Raw genomic sequence first — 20426 nt, 5'->3', positions numbered from 1 at the left:
GTTTCCTCCAGGTACTCCGGTTTCCTCCCACAGTTCAAAGATGTGCAGGTTAGGTTGATTGGCCATGCTATAAAAAACATTACCCCTTAGAGTCTCGAGATGAGTAGGTTAGAGGGATTAGTGGGTAAAATATGCATGATGTGGGGGTAGGGCCTGGGTGGGATTGTGTTCGGTACAGACTCGATAGGCTGAAGGGCCTCTTTCTGCACTGTCGGTTTCTATGATAAAGTGTTTGAAAAATTGATTTTGCCAGAAGAATATAAAATCATAAACTGTATTTTCTAGAACAATCTCATTAAATAAAAGTGTCCGTTTTGCACCCGAATTTTGAATTAACTCTCTCCATCTCTTTCTAATATATCATAAATTATTTGAGAGGACCTCATAGACAACCTGTCATCATTGGTATCACTTTGAAATGTGTGAGTGTCAGTTGGGCATAACATTAGTGACATAACTAATGTTATGTTCTTTTTATGGGTGTATTCAAACCAATGTTCACTATGCTTATGATTATACAATTACAAATCTGTTATTATTTTGGTTAGAGCACTGTCTCTTTGTTAGATCTTGGATGGAGAACACTGTTCACAGTCCTGAACTCCATGGGGTGCACATATTTCTCCCCGTCCACCCTTACCCTTCCCTCCTCCCCCTCCCCCTGCAAACTCGAAATACACTGGTGGGGCACTGTAAGTTATGAAAAAGATGCTGAATCACTGCAGAAAATGCAAAATATACTTACGAGGTTGATAGCAGGATTAAGAGAGCACAAGTATCAGGAAAGATTGGACAGGTCATAGTTCCTTTCTATAGAAAAGAAGAAACCTGTTGGAGGCCTTTAGAATGATGAAAAAACTTGATAGGGTAAATGTAGAGATTACAGCCACAGTTTTCCAGCCACGTCACACCTGGTGCAGAATGTGTTAGAGTGAAGCAGGGCTGGGGATTCGTAGGTGAGTGATTTAATGAGTTCTGTGCCAGCACCATACCTCATCAGTATCTTCCTACCCATCACTCCTGAACATAGGGTGTGATTTTACTACCTCACCCAGCAAACAGCGCAGAGAGCAGGGAAACTAATGTGTGATGCCAAAAATCTGATTCATGACAGACACCAAACAATTTCCAATCTTCCCAGCCCCCCAAGTGGTGCAAACTGCTTTGCACTCAGAAAGGATAATATAAACCTTATTAGCATGGGATTACTTGGATTTTAATATTATTCCCTCCTCCCAGATACTTCCCACAGCTTTGTTGAGTCATTACGCCATCGCGAATCACTACCGCTCTATAAAAGCATAGAACAGATACAACAAGTGACGGAGAGCAAGGAGGTGAGTACCATTGAACACCAACCCACAGGGTGCAGGTGCAGTCTTAGCTGCTGCCATGTTGTGAGATGGAACGGTAGTGCTTACCTGGGTGCAGGGGTTTGGCGGGGGGGTGCTCATACTATGGTGCTGCCGGGTGGCCAGGGAAAGGAGGCTGGAGCATGAGGATGGTCATGAAAGGGGCATGAAGTGAGACAGTCATAAAGAGGAGCTCATGAAGGGGGACAGCATGGAAAGGGTCATGAAGGGGGACCCATAGGTAGGGCCCCAAAGTCACAATGCTGGTGATATTTGTTGGGAGAGTGGTGGTTAGTTAATGAAGGGATGGGGGTGTCCCTGGGCTCCTCAATTTTAATTTGAAATTTGTGTGCCTTTCAAAAGTGCAGCCATGCTTACTGGCCTGATTTGGCCCTGCCATTCTCATAACTCGTGCAAAACTCACCTCTCTCCTAAAAAAAAGGGAAAATTGTGATCTGATTCTATTCGGCATTTCCGACATGAATTACACCTGTTTTCTAGCCTGAATTGACACTTAGGCTGGAATTTTCTAGCCATTCACACCCTGCTGGTGTCATAATTGTTGTTTTTTTTCAGAATGACAGTCATTCCTCCTTCATTTTATTTTTAATCTGCCAACAATAATTGTGAGGTGCTAGGAAGAACCATAGATAATTGTATCATTACCTAATATGATTACTTGCTTCACTTCTAATGTCTTTGAAGACCTATTAAACGACTAAGCAATTTTGAACCCATATTTGGAATGGCTTTGCACTCCTCCATCAATGCATCATTAGCAACAAAATAATTGACAAATGTTGACACAATGACACAACTGTGACTAAGTCAGAAATGTAATGAAAATAGGAATCTAAACAAAATCTAAACAAACACAGGCAGAATGCAAAGCCAATTGTTCAATAGATATTCTTACTTATTAATTTTCATTATTTGATTTTTAGCTCAATATCATGAATCTATTTAATGTTAATGACAGAACCCCTGAACAGCAAAACATAGACATTAGGAACTACTGTACATCAATCAAGGAGATGATGGCCCAGTGGTATTATTGCTAGACTATTAATCCAGGAACTCAGCCAGTGCTCTAGGGACCTGGATTCGAATCCCACCATGGTGGAATTTGAATTCAATAATAAAAAAATACCTGGAATTAAGAATCTACTGATGACCATGAAACCATTGTCGATGATCAGGAAAGCCCACCTCGTTCACTAACGTCCTTAAGGGAAGGAAAGCTGTCATCCTTACCTGATCTAGCCTACGTGTGACTCCAGAGACACAGCAATGTGGTTGATTCTCTGAACAAGGGCAACTAAGAATGGGCAATAAATGCTTGCCAGCCAGCAACTCATGTCCCACGAATTTTTTTTTAAAAAAAAAATTACATTGGGGAATACAAATTGTGAAAATCTAGTTAATGGTTCATGTTAATATTTTAAAACCTAGGGTGAGATTTTCCAGATGTTCCAATCAGTGGGACATTCCGGTCTTGCTGACAGTGAACTCCTATTGCAGGTTCCACAGTGGTGGAGGGTGCAAACAATGGGAAACCCCATTGGGAATGGTAGGACCAGAAACTCCCATCACTAGCCCATAGCAGCACTGCTAAACAATGTGGGGAGTGGGGGGAATGGAAAATCCGCTGTTGTAGTTTAACCACAGAAAATGGGATAAATGCAACTTAACAATTAAAGATTGGAACCATACTGATAAACAACTAGAAAGGTAAGATGCTAAATCAGCAAATTGGCTTACTTAGCTGGAGAGTTGGAGGCGTGATGTCTATATTGCTTGCAAAGAACTGCAGACTAGGGAAATGGCTTTTCAGGAGCGAGAGCTAAGTTAGATTTAAAGCCTTTAGTGGATCCTGAAGGCTACATCATTGTGCAGATGGGTGGATCTTAAGAAGGTTCTCTGCTTTCAGCTTAATTATATTTTTGCTGGGAGAGGGGGATGGTTCCAATTTGGACCTTGTCTGGTTTGCAAAGAAGCTGTGAGCAGGCTCCAGTCAGCTAGGGCTCAGAGAATCCATGGGAATTGAGCAGGTGATGGAGAGTCACTGGCTCCTTATTGAAGATGATTAGTTGTCAGAAGATGCCTTGAGAACTACTTATAGCTCAGTGCAATTGAGAGGCTGGAGTTCAGAGAAATACAAGGAACAGTGCCAGTTTAGTAAAGTTAGTGGTCTGTGAATGAGTTGCAGGTGTGTTAATTTGAGTGCAATTTTGTGAATCCTGTGGAACACAGTTTCAGGAGATGAGATTGAATCATCAAGAAATAAGCAGCTATTGAGGTAGCTGAGTCAGGGTTGCTTTTGAAGGAATTCAGAGGCGAGATTCTTGAAAGTGAGAGGTTTAAATCCTTTGTGTGGGAGACAGTTTTAACAAAATTTTGTGATTTATAGTGGTCACTGATGCTGAGAAATTCATGGGATCTGTCTTGGTTGCACCTGCCATTTAATGTGCAGTGTGATGTATTTGACCTTTTAGTTTATATTTACCTCATTAATTCTGAATGTTAGAGTTGAAGATAGATGTTACTAATTGTTTTACTTTTTTGACTCTACAGTTTATTTAAACCATGAAATTTTGTAGTATTATCATGGTGGTAACAGTAATTTAAAAGCTTGTCTACTTTAAACAAAAAAGTTATTGATTTGTAACTGAATTGTAAACTGAGGGTCATTTGAATATCAATACTGCTGGACCAAATAAAGCACTTGCTATTTTGCATTCTCAGATAGTAAAGCAATGATTATGATGTTAGTCCTAGACAAACAGAATTAATGAGGTTGCACAGATGTATTGATAGCAAATACTGTAGTTAATTTCTTATGATTGCTGTGCTGAAATGAAAACAGGTTAGTGTTTTGTTTTACATCACAATCCTCACTAAATTTAGCGAAGAGAGGAAAATATAGCAGTTCTGTATTTTGGGAAACATTTGAAAACCTCTACCTAGATCAGAGACAAAAATGTAAGATTAAATGGAAGTGACAGAACAGGAGAAAGCTTTTACATGCTGTTCTGAGGCTGTGGGATTCACTTTGAGTTGATTATTGAAACATAGAATCACTGAATCTCTACAGTGCAGAAAGAGGCCATTCAGACCATCAAGTCTCCACCAACAATAATCCCACCCAGGCCCTATCCCTGTAACCACATGTATTATTTCTGCTAACCCTCTGACAGTGAGGGGCAACTTACCATGGCTAATTCACCTAACCTGCACATCTTTGGACTGTGGGAGGAAACCGGAGCACCTGGAGGAGGCCCACGCAGACACGGGGAGAATGTGCTGACTCTGCCCAGGCAATCACCTGAGGCTAGAATTGAACTCAGGTCTGTAATGCTGTGAGACAGTAGTGCTAACCACTGTGTCACCATGTTGCCCATGTTAGTGAGTGAAGCATAGTTGAAAGAAAGGGATTATAAGGGAACTTGGGAACAGGGTTAGAGTATTGGATGAAGATGACTGATCTTATGGAGGATAAACCTCAATATATGCTCACTAAGCTGAACAGCTTTTTTTCAGATTGTAACTCCTTTGCAATTTGACTGTGCATAGAAGGAATAGGACTTTGCCATGAAGGACCACTAGGAGAGGACAACTCTGACAGGGATTATATATTAGAAACTCTCAGGAAATTTCATCCATTAATTTTAAAACCATGGCCTAAATACCTGTGATTTGCCCATTTGCAAATCCTATGAATGCCATTTCCTTCCCGGAGTGTTGGATCCTGGAATAAATATTAAATCCAAATTTGCTGATGAAACCAACAAATGATTGCAGGAGAGCATAAACAGGTGTGAGCAGTCCTTTTAAAAAATGTGTACCTGAAAAGGGAGTTCCTGTTTGAAAGTTAGATTTGATAGAAGACCTCAAAATCATATGGGGGATAGACAGATAGTTAGGGAGAAACAGTTCCCATTTCTAAAAGCATCAAGGATAAAAGGACACCGATTTAAAGTAATTTGCAAAAGAAGTAAATACTTTTTCACGCAGCAAGTGGTTTAGGTCTGGAATGCACTACCAGAAAGTGTGATGGAGATAGGTTCAACAAAGGCATTCAAGAGGGCGATGATTGTTTCTTTTCAAGTAATGTGCAGAGGTACGGGGAAGAGACAGGGGGATGGCACTAAATCGTAATGCTCATTTGGAGAGTTGATACAGACACAATGGGCTGAATGGCCTTTTGCATAGTAACAGTTCTGTGGTTTGCTGATGAGTTTAACAATCCAATGGAACAGTTAGTTTGTTATTTGAACAATGAGCAGGTGTGCAGCAAATGCAGTTCAATGGGGGGAATTGTTAAGCAGTACAATTTGTGTAAAAGAACTATGAATAGTACATATTAAATGCCAAAATATTCAATAACGTTGAAAGAAAGTGAGAAGGGAGCAGCTTCACAAATCTTTAGATGTGAGACTGAGGATGGAAAAGGTATGAGTAAACAGCACAAAGTATTTCAGTATCTTAAATGTAGAAATATTGTGTACAAAAGTCAAGGAGCTGCTAATGAATTTGAATGTGAATATCAATTTGGCTGCAATTAAACTGCATTAAAAAGGGGAGCTTGGAAACATGTAAAAGGTGTCTGTAAATTCATTAATGTGATCCAGAGTATATATTTGCAATCATAGACATAATTTATCTATGATTATTATTCTATAAAGTAACGGTTGTACTCTACAATATTTTTTGCATTTATAAACTTCACTTCTGGTACTACTCTTCAAAGACACCTCTGAATCCACATTTCTGAGAAAAAAATCACATGCAAAATCAATGCACGCATGGCAATAAGTTTCCTTTAATCATCTTCTCATATTACTGGTGTTGAGTGTCTATTTCCAAATGCATGCTTCGTTGTGCTGGTTTGAAAAGATTCTACTTGACACATGATATATAGCAACAACATGGGCTGACTCATTATTTTTATTTATCTGTAAACAGAGAACACATTTTGGACTAATAGTCACTTGGTCATACACGACTTGAATATTGCTGAAAAGAGAAACATCTGCTGAAGCTTTTCATCCTGCACTCGTCAGAACAAATGCAGTACCAAATTTCAACGTGATTGTTTGAAATTTGGTATTCTTGTGTTTGTCCTGATGAGTGCAAGAGGAAAAGCTTTGGTAACATGCCTCCCTTTTCTGCAATATTTATTTTAAAATATAGGCCACTTACTCCTCTGATCAGCAAATTAGTTGCACATTCAAGATGTCAAACAAATGTACAAGGTGCTTGGTCAAATGAATATTTGATGGGATTTGAATTACAAGGAGAGGCTGGATAGACTGGTACTTTTTCTCCTGAAGCGAAGGAGGCTTAAGGGTGATCTTAGAATCTATAAAATAATGAAGAGCATTGATAACGTCAACATCTTTTCCCCCAAAGTATGGGGGTTCTAAAACTAGAGGGCATAGATTTAAGGTGAGAGGGGAGAGACACAAAAATCTAAAAGGGCAGTTTTCACACAGCAGGCTAGTGAGTGTTTTGAATGAGCTGCCAGCTCTTTTGTCTTTTAAAAAGCATAGGTAAGAATGGTTTAGAGGAATATGGGCCAAATGTGGGCAATTGGGACGAGTTTAATGATTAAAAACTGGGCGGTATGAATAAGTTGGGCCAAAGGGCCTGTTTCCATGCTGTAAACCTCTATGACTCTATAATAGGTGAAACCTGATGGGAATTCCTGTTGTTACAAATGTGAGTCTCAGATACTTTTTCTGAATATTGAAAATAGTGGTTTGAATTACACCCAAATAAACAATGGTTCATAAATCTTGAAAATGAAAGGCTAACATTTGAAAGGCCCTTCTCTTTTTAGGGTTTCTGTCAACCCCAGGATGTAGCGATACATGGTGAATTGTGAAAGTTTGGTATTGCTGAGAGCTCCACCTGGGAAAGGTCCACTGGCACAGAAAGAGAGGGCTATGTAATCTTGATGACCACTGGCAGTGCTTTTTCGCCCTGCTTTGTGGCTGCAGGTCGAGTGAGAGAAGGTGGAACAGTTCACCATCATCTTGATGAATTGTAGCTGCCTTAGACATTTTGTTAAATTAGTCTTTATTCCATTCTTAAAGTTACAAAGCCAATACTCAGAGTGGAGCGGCAGACCCAAATCCATCTCCTTGCTTACTCCAAAAACCAAATTCAAATTGAATCCAATTCATGGTCCCCACAATAGAGACAAGCAAGATCCAAACTGAGAACATAAGGCATTGCATCCCTTCTTGGACTTGATCCAATGCTTGATCTTAGCCAAAAGGCTCCTGGCTGAGCTGTATATGGGTGGGGGGGAAAGTACTCTCTGAGCATCCTTGCTTGGTGTAGCTTTTTACCAGCAGCCCTCCACCTTATGATCAAGGAGCAGAACGTGACGTGCGTTAGATGTCTGGTCAGTCATCATGTTTGAAATCTCAGGTCTCATAGTATCAGCATCAGTTGAATTTTGTAGTGAAAGTATGTTGCAAATTACTGACTTAATACTAAATAGGTCACAGTTAATTTCCCTTATTTTTAACAGGGAATGTTGGTCACTAAAAACATGTTTTCCCATTTGCCTTCATTACAGTGATTACATTTTGATTGGCTGCAAAATGCCTCAAGACATTTTTGATTGGGTAGGGTAAAAGGTGTTGCATAAATAGAAGTTCAATTTTCTTTTTCTTTTGTCTATTTTTCTGAATTATATTGGAGTTGATGCTGATTAACCTGTTGTGCTTGGTGACACTATTGCATAATAGATTTTCTTGCACTGGTATAAGTAAAGAGTCTAAAGAGATGGCAGACAGGTTCATAAATGTTTAATACTCATTTTCACACTTAATGCAGAGGAACCAATAGGCATGAAAAGCAACAGGGAAACAAACAATAAAAATATTTTTTAAACACTTGGAAATTACCTATGATCACTTGAAATAGGGATTTTCACAGAGCATAAGCCTACTTGTGACGCTAATAAATAAACTTAAAACTTCTGTCTTGGGGTATTGGATGGGAAAAGCTTCAGAATATATCCATATGTGACCCAAATAAATTGTATGGCCCATCAGATAGCACAAAAGACTTAAATATTTAAATATTTTAAATATTTAAAAGAGCACAGATTATACCCATCAAAAACATTCCTGCCATTCTTTCATTGAAGCTGCCTAGGGAGTCTTTAGCAAATGATGAAAATCTAGTGTGGGGAAGTTCGGTGGAGTAATTATAGATTGGAAGGTGGGCAGTTCAAATTTGGTGTTTGTAAGAATGGTAAAATTGTTAAATGCCAAAAGTAAAGCATCGCATGGTCCCTTTAAAAGGTGGTGCTTTTCCTGTGCTTGGAGAGTTAAATAAAATGCAAGTACACAGAGAACCCCAAACTGAAGCACCAGGTTTTACAAAAAAGACAGAGCAACTGCCAGCTGCCAGAGAAAACAGCTCATAGCTCTTACAATGGAAGAATCGTTGGCTCTCATAGCTTCAGCTATGTGTTAGGAGAAAGCACCATCTAGATAGCAAAGGTACCAAAGAAGAAAGAAGTTCTAGACAGAAAAATCAACAGAGAAGGCCCAGAATATTCCAGAAGACATAAAACATGATTGTAATTTAGAGAATGACTAAATTCTATTTTGTTAATGAGCAGGAATTGTACTCACTTGAACAGCATTCCATTAGAATCTTGTTTTATTAGGGAATAGTTAATAGAAGGGATTTGTCTGGTTTGTTAATAGTTTAGTTAATTAGTTCACTGTTAATTTGATAAATTATTATGTGTTGATTTTAGAGTGAGTGTCAGAGATTTATTTTGTATTTAATCACTAGAAATTGTTGAAGAGCAGGTCACACCACGTCACACACTTCTTTCAGATTATAGGATGAGGTGCTTCTCTTTGGGTGATAGTTCTGAGAGGGGGGATCCAGCTCTGCTTTATAACACTAGCACATTGCTTAAGGATTATACTTTAAAAATCAAAGGTTTAAGAAGAGAAGCATGCAACATTTCGTAAAGAAGTACCCTTCTCCAGTATCTTACATTCTGGTTTCGTGATGTCTTTTGTGCCTCTGCTTGTGATGCGTTTCAGGGCTCTGCATGATCACAAATAATGAATCTTACTTGTCAGAGTGAATTCTCTCTAGCTTGGGAGAATATACTTAACAGCCTCACTCGTGGTAGTCAACAGGGGACAGAGTTTCCATTCCCATTTTCATGAGGAAGGTTGGTGACGAGAGCAGAAACTCTCTGCCAGATGTGAGATATCCAAATCATGTTTCAGGCCAATGTAAAAATATGATGCGATTGTCCCCACCCCCACCCTTGACATAATGGTTAACATTGGGAAGATCATTATAATTCATTTACATTTCATTATTAGGTGTCTGCGCCTGAATCAACCCCCTCAGCAGAAGAAAATCCACTCATGTCGGTATGAGGGCAGACCAACGTGAATTACAATTGGTTACCCATGGCTTGCACATGGAGGACAAATCTCTCAGAAGAGCTCAGTTGAGTGCTTCACTCAGGGGGGACGAAGGTCATGCCTGGGCAGTGCCAGGGGTGAGGTTGCATAATGAACTTTGTGCACAGGGGCACCCTTTAAAAATGGTGTCCCGATCTTTAAAAATCAAAGTCGCTGGCAGGGCGGTTCAGGGTGGTAGGACATGCTCCTTGTTATGTTCTTTCAATGTTCCCAACTGTATGGCGGGAAAAGCTATTTAGTGCTATTGCACTCTGCCAGATACAGTGAAAATTCCACCCAATGTTACTACTTTATCTATCAAAGTTCTTCTAAACTCAAACTGTCTTAACGAACTCAACATCCTTATAGGGTTAAAGGTAATCTTTAGAAGGTGCAATGACTTGAGCTCCTGACTCTATTCTTGGCTCCTTTAGTATTCCATTAGAATTGAACCTCAGAGGCCACAATAACACCCTGTTATGATGTAATGAAAATGCTAATATTATTCTGTTTTAGAATTTGAACACATCACCATTTAACTTTGTCCTTTTCTCCTAATAATAGCATTCCATCCATAGAATCCTTTTCATTTCATAAGTAATCTCTTTCAAACTGCCTTTGGCCATCTACTCCCTCGAGGAATCCCACCCAGTGGGAGACTTAAAAAATGTTCACAGGCTTCATGTGCTGTTTGCTGTAGTGTTCCTTTCTTTAGTCGTCCCAATGTTTGGTTTGCATTTCCAAATCATGCAACGCCCATCCGTTTACAGACAGTTGTCATCTGAGTTGTTCATTCGTGTTTTTTTTTCAGTTTCCTTTCTTCCCCCTTTCACGTTTCCTCTGTGGCACTGACGTTGAATCACAATGGGAAATGAAAGCAGTTCAATGGGTGATCAGGTGGGTCTGTGTTGACATTTATTCTGAACATGGGACATACGTCTGGAAGTACAATGTGTAACAATCAGTAAGTGATGTTAAAAGATTGAGCGCTCATTGTTAGTGCACTTAAGCACGTATACTTGACAGTCAACAATCAGAGACAGCCTTGAATGTTTCACTTAACGTGACATTACGGCCAGAATTTTATGGGCACACCCGCCCCGATTTTGGGGTGGGCGAGGCTCACAGAATGGCATTTTCCATTGACCTTTTAAGAGCCCTTGGGCAGGCGAGGTGGTAAAATTCCAACGTACATGTGGTTTTTTTAAAAAATATATTTCTGATTTCTAATATTTTTACATGGGCCTATCAAAAAACCCTGTTCTTAGGTGATAATTCTACTGAGGCCGAGGGCTACAAAACTACTTTCAGGGGTTGACCATAATAAAATGATTTAAATAAATTGTATGGAGAAAGTGCAAACATTCTCTCTTGGCAAATGTTATTGAGCCTTCACCCCTGTGTATAAAAATTGGATTTATTGAGAGACATAATTGTCAGGTAAACAGAACACAGTGTCTTTCTATCATGTACCCAAGCCATAGAATAGCATAAGTTACATTTTGGATATGAGACTGATGGTGCACTACTTCTATGGCTGTAATGTAATGTTTGCATCTGGATTGTTAACATAGAATTGATCACAACTATGAATTGTTAAATAATTCTAATCTGATTTCTTTTTGATAGTAGTAATAGGCTCAAAGTTAGAGGAATTGTAATGATGGATCTGATTGGAGAAAGTAGGAAGTTTTATTATAATGAAGGTTTGTGTTCAAATCACAGACTGGGGGGTAAATTTTCGAAATGGATGTTTGTGTTGCATAATTCACCTCTCGGTGGCACATAATGGTGACCTTCCCATTGGTGCAAATTTCCCTACTGCCGGCTCTCCATTGGAAAATCCAGCTCATCAAGATGTGGCTGATCAGTTCTAGACAGTTTTTCAAAGAACTATTCATCAAAGTAATCAGATTAAATGGCCCTTTACATTTTTAAATTCATTTCAAATGAGGCAGCTGTTTGATGGGTCCATTTGCTACATAAATTGGATGAATTATTGGTGTTAATGCATTTGGTGATCATGGTTGGAAATTAACCATCATGAAACTCAGAAGTAAATTGGAAGGGATACATATTTCTTATTATCACTTTCCCTTTTGCTGCACCGACACAATCAACAGAGAGAATGATAGAATCGTTACAGTACAGAAGGAGGCCATTTGGTCCTTTGTGACTGTGCTGGCCCTCTGAAGGGGCAATTCTCCCAGTGCCACTCTACCTTTTCCCCGTAGCTCTGCAAATATTTCCTTTTCGGAAAATGATTGAATCTCCTCTTGAATTCCTAACATCACCCTACCTCCACTATACTCTCAGGCAATGCAGTCCAGATCATAACCACTCACTGCATGAAAAAGTTGTTCTTCTCATGTTGCTATTGCTTCTTTTGCCAATTACCTTAAATTTATGTCCTCCTGATTCTTGATCCTTACACTGATGGGAACGGTTTCTCCCCATCTAATCTGTAACCCCCACATGTTGCATGGGCTTGCAAAATCTCACTAACTGTCCTGGCTGGAGACAACACATATCTCTTTAACCTGGGCTTAACCCTCTCTCCACTCACATTGCCAGTACCTTTAAGACTTGATTACCTGTAAAGACTCACATTCCAACCATTATTTTGTAAATTGAGTTTGTGTCTTTATATGCCCTGTTTGTGAATGGAACTCCCATTCACCTGATGAAGGGGCAGTGCTCTGAAAGCTTGTGGCTTGTGCTACCAAATAAACCTGTTGGACTTTAACCTGGTGTTGTGAGACTCCTTACTGTACCAAGATAAATGTTAGAAAAGCAGACCAATCCCTGAGGAACTCCTTCCTCCAGTCTAAAAATTAACCGTTCACCAGTACGCTTTGTTCCTTATCACTCAACTAATTTCATATCCATGTTGCTACTGTCTCTTTTATACCAAGCTCTACATTTGCTCACAAGGCAGTTGTGTGACATATTACCAAAAGCCTCTCGGAGGCTGTGTACATTGCATCAACAGAATTTCCCTCACCAATCCTCTGTTACCTCATCAACAAACTCCAGTAAGTTAATTAAACATGATTTGCCCTTAAAAAATCCGTGCTGGCTTTCCTGCACATTTGCTTAAATGAGGATAAATTTTCAGCTGAGTTACTATTTCAAAAGCTTCCCCATCACTGAGGTTAAACTAACTTGTATTTGCCAACCTTATCTTTCCACTTATTTTTGAACAAGGGTGTAACATTTGCAGTTCTCCAGTGCTCCGGCATTACCCTATGACTTGTTCATTAGTCACTGAAAGTTAATATGTTGATTCAACAACAAGTTAGGAAGGCAAATGGTATGTAAGGAACTCTTGCTGCAGTCGTATGGACTCTTGGTGAAATCAACCTGGGGTATTGCGTGCAGTTTTGATCTTCTTGCCAAGGAAGGATTTACTGGCCAGGGAAGGAGTGCAATGAATGTTCATCACGCTAATTCCTGGGATGGTGTCCTACGAGGAGAGACTAGGGAAGCTGGTCCTGTATTCTCTAGAGGAGGATTCATTGAAGTGTACAAAATTCCCACGAGGTTCAATTGCATAGATGCAAGAAGGATGTATCGCCTGATTGGGAGCTCTGGAACTGTGGACACAGTGTCAGAATGAAAGGTAGGCTATTTAGGACAGATGAGGAAGGATTTCCTTATCTCTGTGGTTGTGGAGCCTCCCACTCAGAGTTTGTTCAAAGCAGAGGTCAATAGATTTCTAATACCAATCACATCCAGGGATATGAGGATAATACAGGAAGATGGCATTGAAGTAAAAGATCAGCCATGATAGTTAAATACTGGAGCAGGCTTAAGGGGCCAAATGACCTACTTTTGCACCTACGATCAGATGCCTGAGTCTAAGGAAGATTGGAAAATTATGGCCAATGATCCCACAATTTTCACTGCCCTCAGTAGCCATCTCCTCCAGTCCTGGTGCCTAATCAACTTTAAGTACAGCCTATCCAGTAATGCCAGAGGACTGGAGAGTTGTAAATGTTACACCCTTATTCCAAAACGAGTGGAAAGGTAAGCTTGGCAAATACAAGTCGGTTTAACCACCAGTTCATCAATTTTAAACCCTTCAGGTTTCTGAACAATCTTCTCTTTTGCCTGTTCAGCATCTTCAGCCTTGGAAAAGGCATATGCAAAGACTTCATTCAGAATCTCAGCCGTGCCCCCTGACTCTATCGCGAATCATCTTTTTAGTCCATGATTGGCCCCACCTCCTCTTACAATCCATTTATATTTATATGCCTGTAGGTCTCTTTTATGTTAGTGACCAGCCGCTTCTCATACTCTCTCATCAATTAATTGCTTTTCCAAATTCCCTCAGCTTTCTATATTCAACCTAGTTCTCAACTGTGTTATCCAACCTGACATCTGTTATAGGCACACTTTTTCTTTCTTAACTTAATTTCTATCTCTTCCATCATCAAGAGTGCTCTTGATTTCTCTCTCTACCTTCCACCTTTGTGGGAATATACCGTGACTGTTCCCAAACACACTCTTCTCAAGAACAGCTTCTTCCCTGTTGCCATCAGTCTTTTGAATGGATCTGCCATATATTAAGCTAATCTTTCTCTACACCCTAGCTATGACTATAACACCATATCCTGTACCCTCCCCTTCTCCACTATGTATTCTATGAACAGTATATTTTGCTTTAATGGTGCACAAGAAACAATACTTTTTACTGCACATCAATTTTGGGCAGCATGGTGGCACAATGATTAATACTGCTATCTCACAGCATCAGGGACCCGACTTCGATTCCCCGCTTGGGTCATTATCTGCATGGAGTTTCAACATTCTCGCCATGTCTGTGTGGGTTTCCTTCGGGTGCTCCAATTTCTTCCTACAGACTGAAAGACGTGCTGGTTAGGTGCATTGGCCATGCTAAATTCTCCCTTAGTGTATCCAAACAGGCACCAGATTATGGCAGCTAGTGGATATTCACAGTAACTTCATTGCAGTGTTAATATTAATTTACTTGCGACACTAATAATAAATCAAAAGGCAGACAATTGTTCAGTTAGAGTTTTGTCGGCTAATCCTTGGTTCTTATTTATTTGGATCAGAGCGATTCTTACCCCATCGAACTCGGCTTTCCCCCAGTTCATTATTCTGATTCTGGATTGATTCTTGTCCTTTTCTATTGTTAACCTAAACCGATGATCATTGCCTTCTGAATGCTCCTTGACTAACACATGATCCACTTGGCTCATTTCATTCCCAAGAACCAGGTCTATCAGTTCATTGAGGAAGGAGGAACTGGAAACACAAATGCTCCTGAGCACACTCTAGGAACTCTTGCTCCTTTCTGCCCATTACATCACTACTATCCCGGTTTACATTCAAATCATTGGGGTTCATACCCATTTTAACTCCTATATAATTCTTGCACTTCTTTGTAATTTCCTTTCAAATTTGTTCCTCTACATCTTTCCTACTAGTTGGTGGCTTATAGATTATATGAGCATTGCAACATTGCATCATTTTTGTTCCTTTGTTTTAACCAGATAGATTCTGCCCTCGACTCCTCTGGAGAATCCTCTCTCTCACACGCTAATATTCTCCTGAATCATTACTGCCAGCCCTCTTCTTTTCCTATCTTTCCTGAACACCCTGTATCCAGGAATATTTAACACCCAGTCCTGCCCTTCTTTGAGCCAGGTCTCTCTTGCAGCCACATCATCGTATTTCCACATGGCTAGCTCCACCTACAACTCACCAATTTTATTTGTCATGAACCATGCCCTCACACCGGCTCTGCAACCCTAATTTATTACTTTCCTCTTATGCTGAACCCACCTATTGCCTTACTATTTCCTACTCCAGTGCCATCTCTCTCTCTCAATATTCTGTACATCTTGAATCACTTTCTAGTTTACTTCCTGGTTCTCATGCCTCTGCCTAGTTAGTTTACTCCCTTCCCAATAATACTAGCAATGGCCCTGCAAGAACATTTATCTTGATTCTGTTAAGTATAACTTATCAAGTATATACAAATCCCGTGTTACCATAACAGATCCGAATGTCGCAAGATTCTAAAGCCCTATCTTGCATCTCTCCAGCCATGCATTCACCTACTCTATCCTCCGATTTGTGTACTCACCTCTGCGTGCTACCAAAAGCAATGAAGAGATTCCTACTTTTGAGATCCTGCTTCCTAATTTATTACATAGCTCCATAAATTCTGACTGCAGGACCATAACCCTCTTTCTGCCTATGTGATTGGTATTGATATGGGCTGGGCGCTCACTGGCTGTCCAACTCTGCTCCCCGCCCCCTCCCCAAAGAATACTCTGTAGCTGTTCAGTGACATCCTTGATTCTGGCTTGATGAAGGCAACAAACCCTCCTGGATTCACATCTGCTTGGGGTGTGTGAAGAGCTAGAAAAACATTTGCCATTTGTTTCAATGACACCAGGAAAAGGAATGTAGTCACAAACATCATGGCGTTTATCCAATTGCATTTTAGAAACAATAAAGAGCTTGTCAGATATCTTGTCAGGAAGGTGTGTCTTTTCAATTTTTTTGTGTGTATAAAGAACAAAAATGATGATTCTAACTCTTAAAATTCCACAGTTAATACATAGAGTTGGTGTGGTACCAATGCCACAGTAGATTTGACTGGTCAAACTTGTTCATCTATTTACATTTTGATTCAATTTTTTTAGCCAAAGGCTACTGATAAAGACACAATCACCCCATCACCTCCAGAACAGGAGACCACACAGGTATTGTATGTAATATGGCATGCATCTAAACAAAGCTATGTTAACCTTATGTGTTGGACTGGAATTTTGCATGGCTTGCTGTCTTTTGTGCACATCGATTTTTGAACTGCTTCTATCATCCAGAGTTTTCGTATTTCAGAAGCTTATTAAATGCATGAAACAAATGAGAAAGGAACGGTTGTTAGATAGAGCAATACTTTTCTGATCTGCTCACTCGGATTTACACTAGTGCAAAATGGCAAATGTCAGTTATGATAAACAGGCATTACTAATGCGGACTAAACCCCAGCAAACACTGCTCATATCTCCTGCAAAGATTGTGTGCAGGTGCAATGCAAAGACCAAATGCATGACTGCCCTTTAAAATTGTCGTCTGTTGTAACTTGTGAGCTACCAGTGTTGCATATTGGATTCACATGAAGCTCTCGTTACAAGCTTGGAGATGTTAGGATACCAATGGTTGGAATGTGTGGGGCAGGTGGTTGGAAGCAGGTGGTCATGTGATGGCATCTCCAGGGATATGCTTAATACTAAGGTGTATGGAACAAAGGTTTCAGGTTTGATCTGTGCTCTGTGCCGAGTTAGCTGATCTCAGCCAGTGGATAGGGAATATGGTTATTGGCTCAATGCTCTCTGCTTGGAAGTAGAAGTTCAGTTAGGGGCCTAGAAATTAGGCCAACCATTTCTGGAGATGATGGGGATGTGGCTGAATGTTGAGTCCCCATGTTCTGCAGACATTGGGCCTCAATTCTCAATTCAAAATTGCCAAAAAAAATGAAGAGCCCGTTGTTGAAGTGGAATCCAAATCTGGGCTGTTGCGAGGATTGCAATGGCTCTCAGGCAACTATTAAGTGTTGGAGTTGGGGCCTATAGGTCAAGTTTCGGGGCTTGTACCAAACTTTATGCTGGGTTTGCAATCGGGGAGTGGATTTGGCAGGGTGTGGGGTAAAAGGTGTCAAGAAATGAAACAGGTGCAACTTTCAGACTGAGGATCCACAGCAATCTAAATGTGGGGGTAGTAAAAAGAATGTTTATGTCCTGGTTACTTACCTTCTTTATTGAAGGCAATCCTGAGGGCTAAAGTACAACCTTCAATGGTGCTAGCTACCTCAAGACAAACCAATCCCGAGGACAGGCCTCAAGCAAGTATTAGGCTACTTATTTGTACATGTGAAAGAACTAATATCTGCTTCAGGGGTGGGCCAAAGATGCCTCTTTTTTTAAACTTACCCAATATGGGGTTGGATTTTATTATCCCCCACTGACATATTTGAAAGTGGAAGAGCTTATAAAATAAAACAACTGGCCTACCTGCCATGTTTCTGCCCATACCTGACCCGTCAGCCATAATATGCTAGGCTGAGAAGCCATCAAGTGGCATGCCTGTCCTTGGGGCTTATTGAGGCCCTTTAGTGGCTAATTAATGATCAATTAAGAGCCTCATTTCCATCTCCACCACTGTATTATAAAGGCTGCTGTCAGGAAGGAAGGATTATCTCCTTCAGAGGGTCTCCTGTGCCATTCAGAGGATGCTCCCCAGACTCTCACCACCCCCCTAGCCCGGTCTCTAAAACATGTCCTCCAATTCCTGCCCCTGCCTCACTGGGATTTGCCAATCCCTGAAGTCTGGTACCCTTAACACTTGACACACCAACAGTGGCCACTACTCAATTCTGCCATTGTTGGGACGACACATTGGCTGGCAGTTTTCTTAATGTGGGACTTCATCCCAGGTAGTGTGGGTGGATTGGCCTTGCACTTTTCAGTTGGGGGCAGGGGAATACACCCTCTATAAGATCCTACCAATGGTCTTATTGTACTTCCAGTTGGAAATATACTCAGACTTTCTCACCACATACTGGGGCCTTAGTGTAATCTCCATAGTGCCTGAAAAATGGTCACTGTACAGACCAATTTCTGGGCTAATGCTTCTGATTCTTCTCACACTTCATAAACCTGTTGGAAAGTGTGCCTGTGTGGACATTCATCTCAACAAGATCAGGTCAGTTAAGATCTGTCCTCCAGTATTAAAACATGCTGCAAATTACTGCCTGGGCTCACACAGGAAGAAAAATGATTACAGAGAAGGCATTAAACAGTGGAATGCATAGAATCATAGAATTCCTACAGTGCAGATGGAGGCCATTTGGCTCAGAGTCTCCGTCAACTTCCTGACAGAGTATCATATCCAGGCCCCCTCTGCCTTATCCCCATAACCCCACACATTTACCATGGCTAATCCATCTAACCTAAACTCTTGGGATGCTAAGGGACAATTTAGCATAGCCAATCACCTAATCTGCACCTCTTTGGACTATGGGAGGAAACCGCAGCACCTCGAGAAAACTCATGCAGTCACATGAAGAATGTGCAAACTCCACACAGACAGTGACCCAAGCCAGGGGTCAAACCTGGTCCCTAGCGCTGCAAGACAGCAGTACTAACTAAAGTGTGGTTAGCACTTATTGAAACATGTCCACTCAGTGTCAGTAATTACCTTCAGGTCAAGACGGAGTGAACATTTGAAAAAGAGAATGAGAAGAGTTTGAAGTCAAATTGTCACAAAGAACTGAACAAAGACTGACGGCATGTGGCTTATGTATGGAGTGTTGACACCTAAATGGAATTTACTGGGCTTAAAGCCAAATTTTTAAAAAGTCTGACAACCTGAGCGCACGGAGGGTAAACTCAACTATATCTGTGCAGAGCATCCAAATGATTATAGCTTTATGTTTGTGAGCTGAACAGTGCAATTCAAGAATAAAACTGTATTCTGCATTTACCACTAGAAGGCACCCCAATACAAAATGTTTCCTTTAAATCAGCTCTTCCTCAACCATAATGCTTGTTAAATTTGTACTTGTTAGCAGCTTTGTCCTTTGTCTTTGGCGAGAATGGATTCTAATTGACTTACTGATGTTTTAATGATGAGCACCAATCCACAAGTATGAATTTAAATTGGCTCAAATTGGCTTGAATTAAGGACTTGTGGAAAAATACAATTCTATCCAGGTTTGGGTCCTTTTGTATTTCAATGAGCTTTTACCTCAAATAAATTCTTCATGCAAAGGATAAGGGTGTAATGGGGAAGTGGGGTCGCTAGGTGCCTCAATAAGATGTTGGGAAGATGATCTGCCAAGAGTATTTAATTGATGAAGTTAGACTGTTCCACATTTCGCACTCATCACCTCAATAATTGAACAGAGAATGAAATAGTTGGAAGGTCATGCACAGTTCATGCCCAAATTTCCAATACATTCTGCAGGTAAGCAAGGTGAACATCATCTCCTTACCAACAGATGTCAGGAGCTGAGAGATAAGACTCTGAAGTTAATTTTTACATATAGCAAACTTGTTGCAAGTAATTAGACTTTCTTCAATTTAATTGAAATCATAAATATATCTAACCAGGTAGTCAGTGCAAAATATTTCCACAGGTAAGAAATTAGAAGTTATCAGGACATTATATTCAGAAGATGGCAGTCTGGAGTTCCAGTGAGGTGTGGAGACACTGAGAAGTCAGTTACTGAGGGCTTAGGTTTAGATGATTGATAGAAGGATTAGAGGGGACATGAGGAAAGGCTGTGAATATAGCCCAATCCATCACTCAAACCGGCCTCCCATCCATTGACTCTGTCTACACTTCCTTCGCAAAGCAACCAGCATAATTAAGGACCCCACACACCCCAGACATTTTCTTCCACACCTTCCATTGGGAAAAAGGTACAAAACTCTGAAGACGTGTAGCACTCGACTCAAAAACAGCTTCTTCCCTGCTGCCATCAGACTTTTGAATAGACCTACCTCGCATTAAATTGATCTTTCGCTACACCCTAGCTATGGCTGTAACACTATACTCTGCACTCTCTCTC

At 40.4% G+C, this 20426-nt stretch overlaps 1 protein-coding gene across 13 annotated transcripts in view; it reads left to right on the top strand.

Moving 5' to 3' along the window:
• Positions 1–20426, top strand: part of LOC145354415 (uncharacterized) — a 266934-nt gene that overhangs the window by 27030 nt on the left and 219478 nt on the right. For 9 of the 13 annotated variants that reach the window (XM_080205706.1, XM_080205710.1, XM_080205712.1 and 6 more), the window contains 3 exons: positions 1240–1337; positions 10623–10708; positions 16495–16554. In XM_080205706.1, coding sequence (XP_080061832.1) covers positions 10676–10708; positions 16495–16554 — 93 coding nt within the window. In that variant the 5' untranslated portion in view covers positions 1240–1337; positions 10623–10675. The remainder of the gene's footprint in view (positions 1–1239; positions 1338–10622; positions 10709–16494; positions 16555–20426) is intronic. The other 4 variants (XM_080205707.1, XM_080205705.1, XM_080205704.1 and 1 more) reach the window with 2 other exon arrangements.

This window comes from Carcharhinus amblyrhynchos, chromosome 17 (genome assembly GCF_965287045.1).
Source record: "Carcharhinus amblyrhynchos chromosome 17, sCarAmb.v2.hapA, whole genome shotgun sequence".
NCBI lineage: Eukaryota > Metazoa > Chordata > Chondrichthyes > Carcharhiniformes > Carcharhinidae > Carcharhinus > Carcharhinus amblyrhynchos.
Note: the sequence above shows the minus strand (reverse complement) of the source record. Positions and strands in the feature narration are given on the sequence as shown.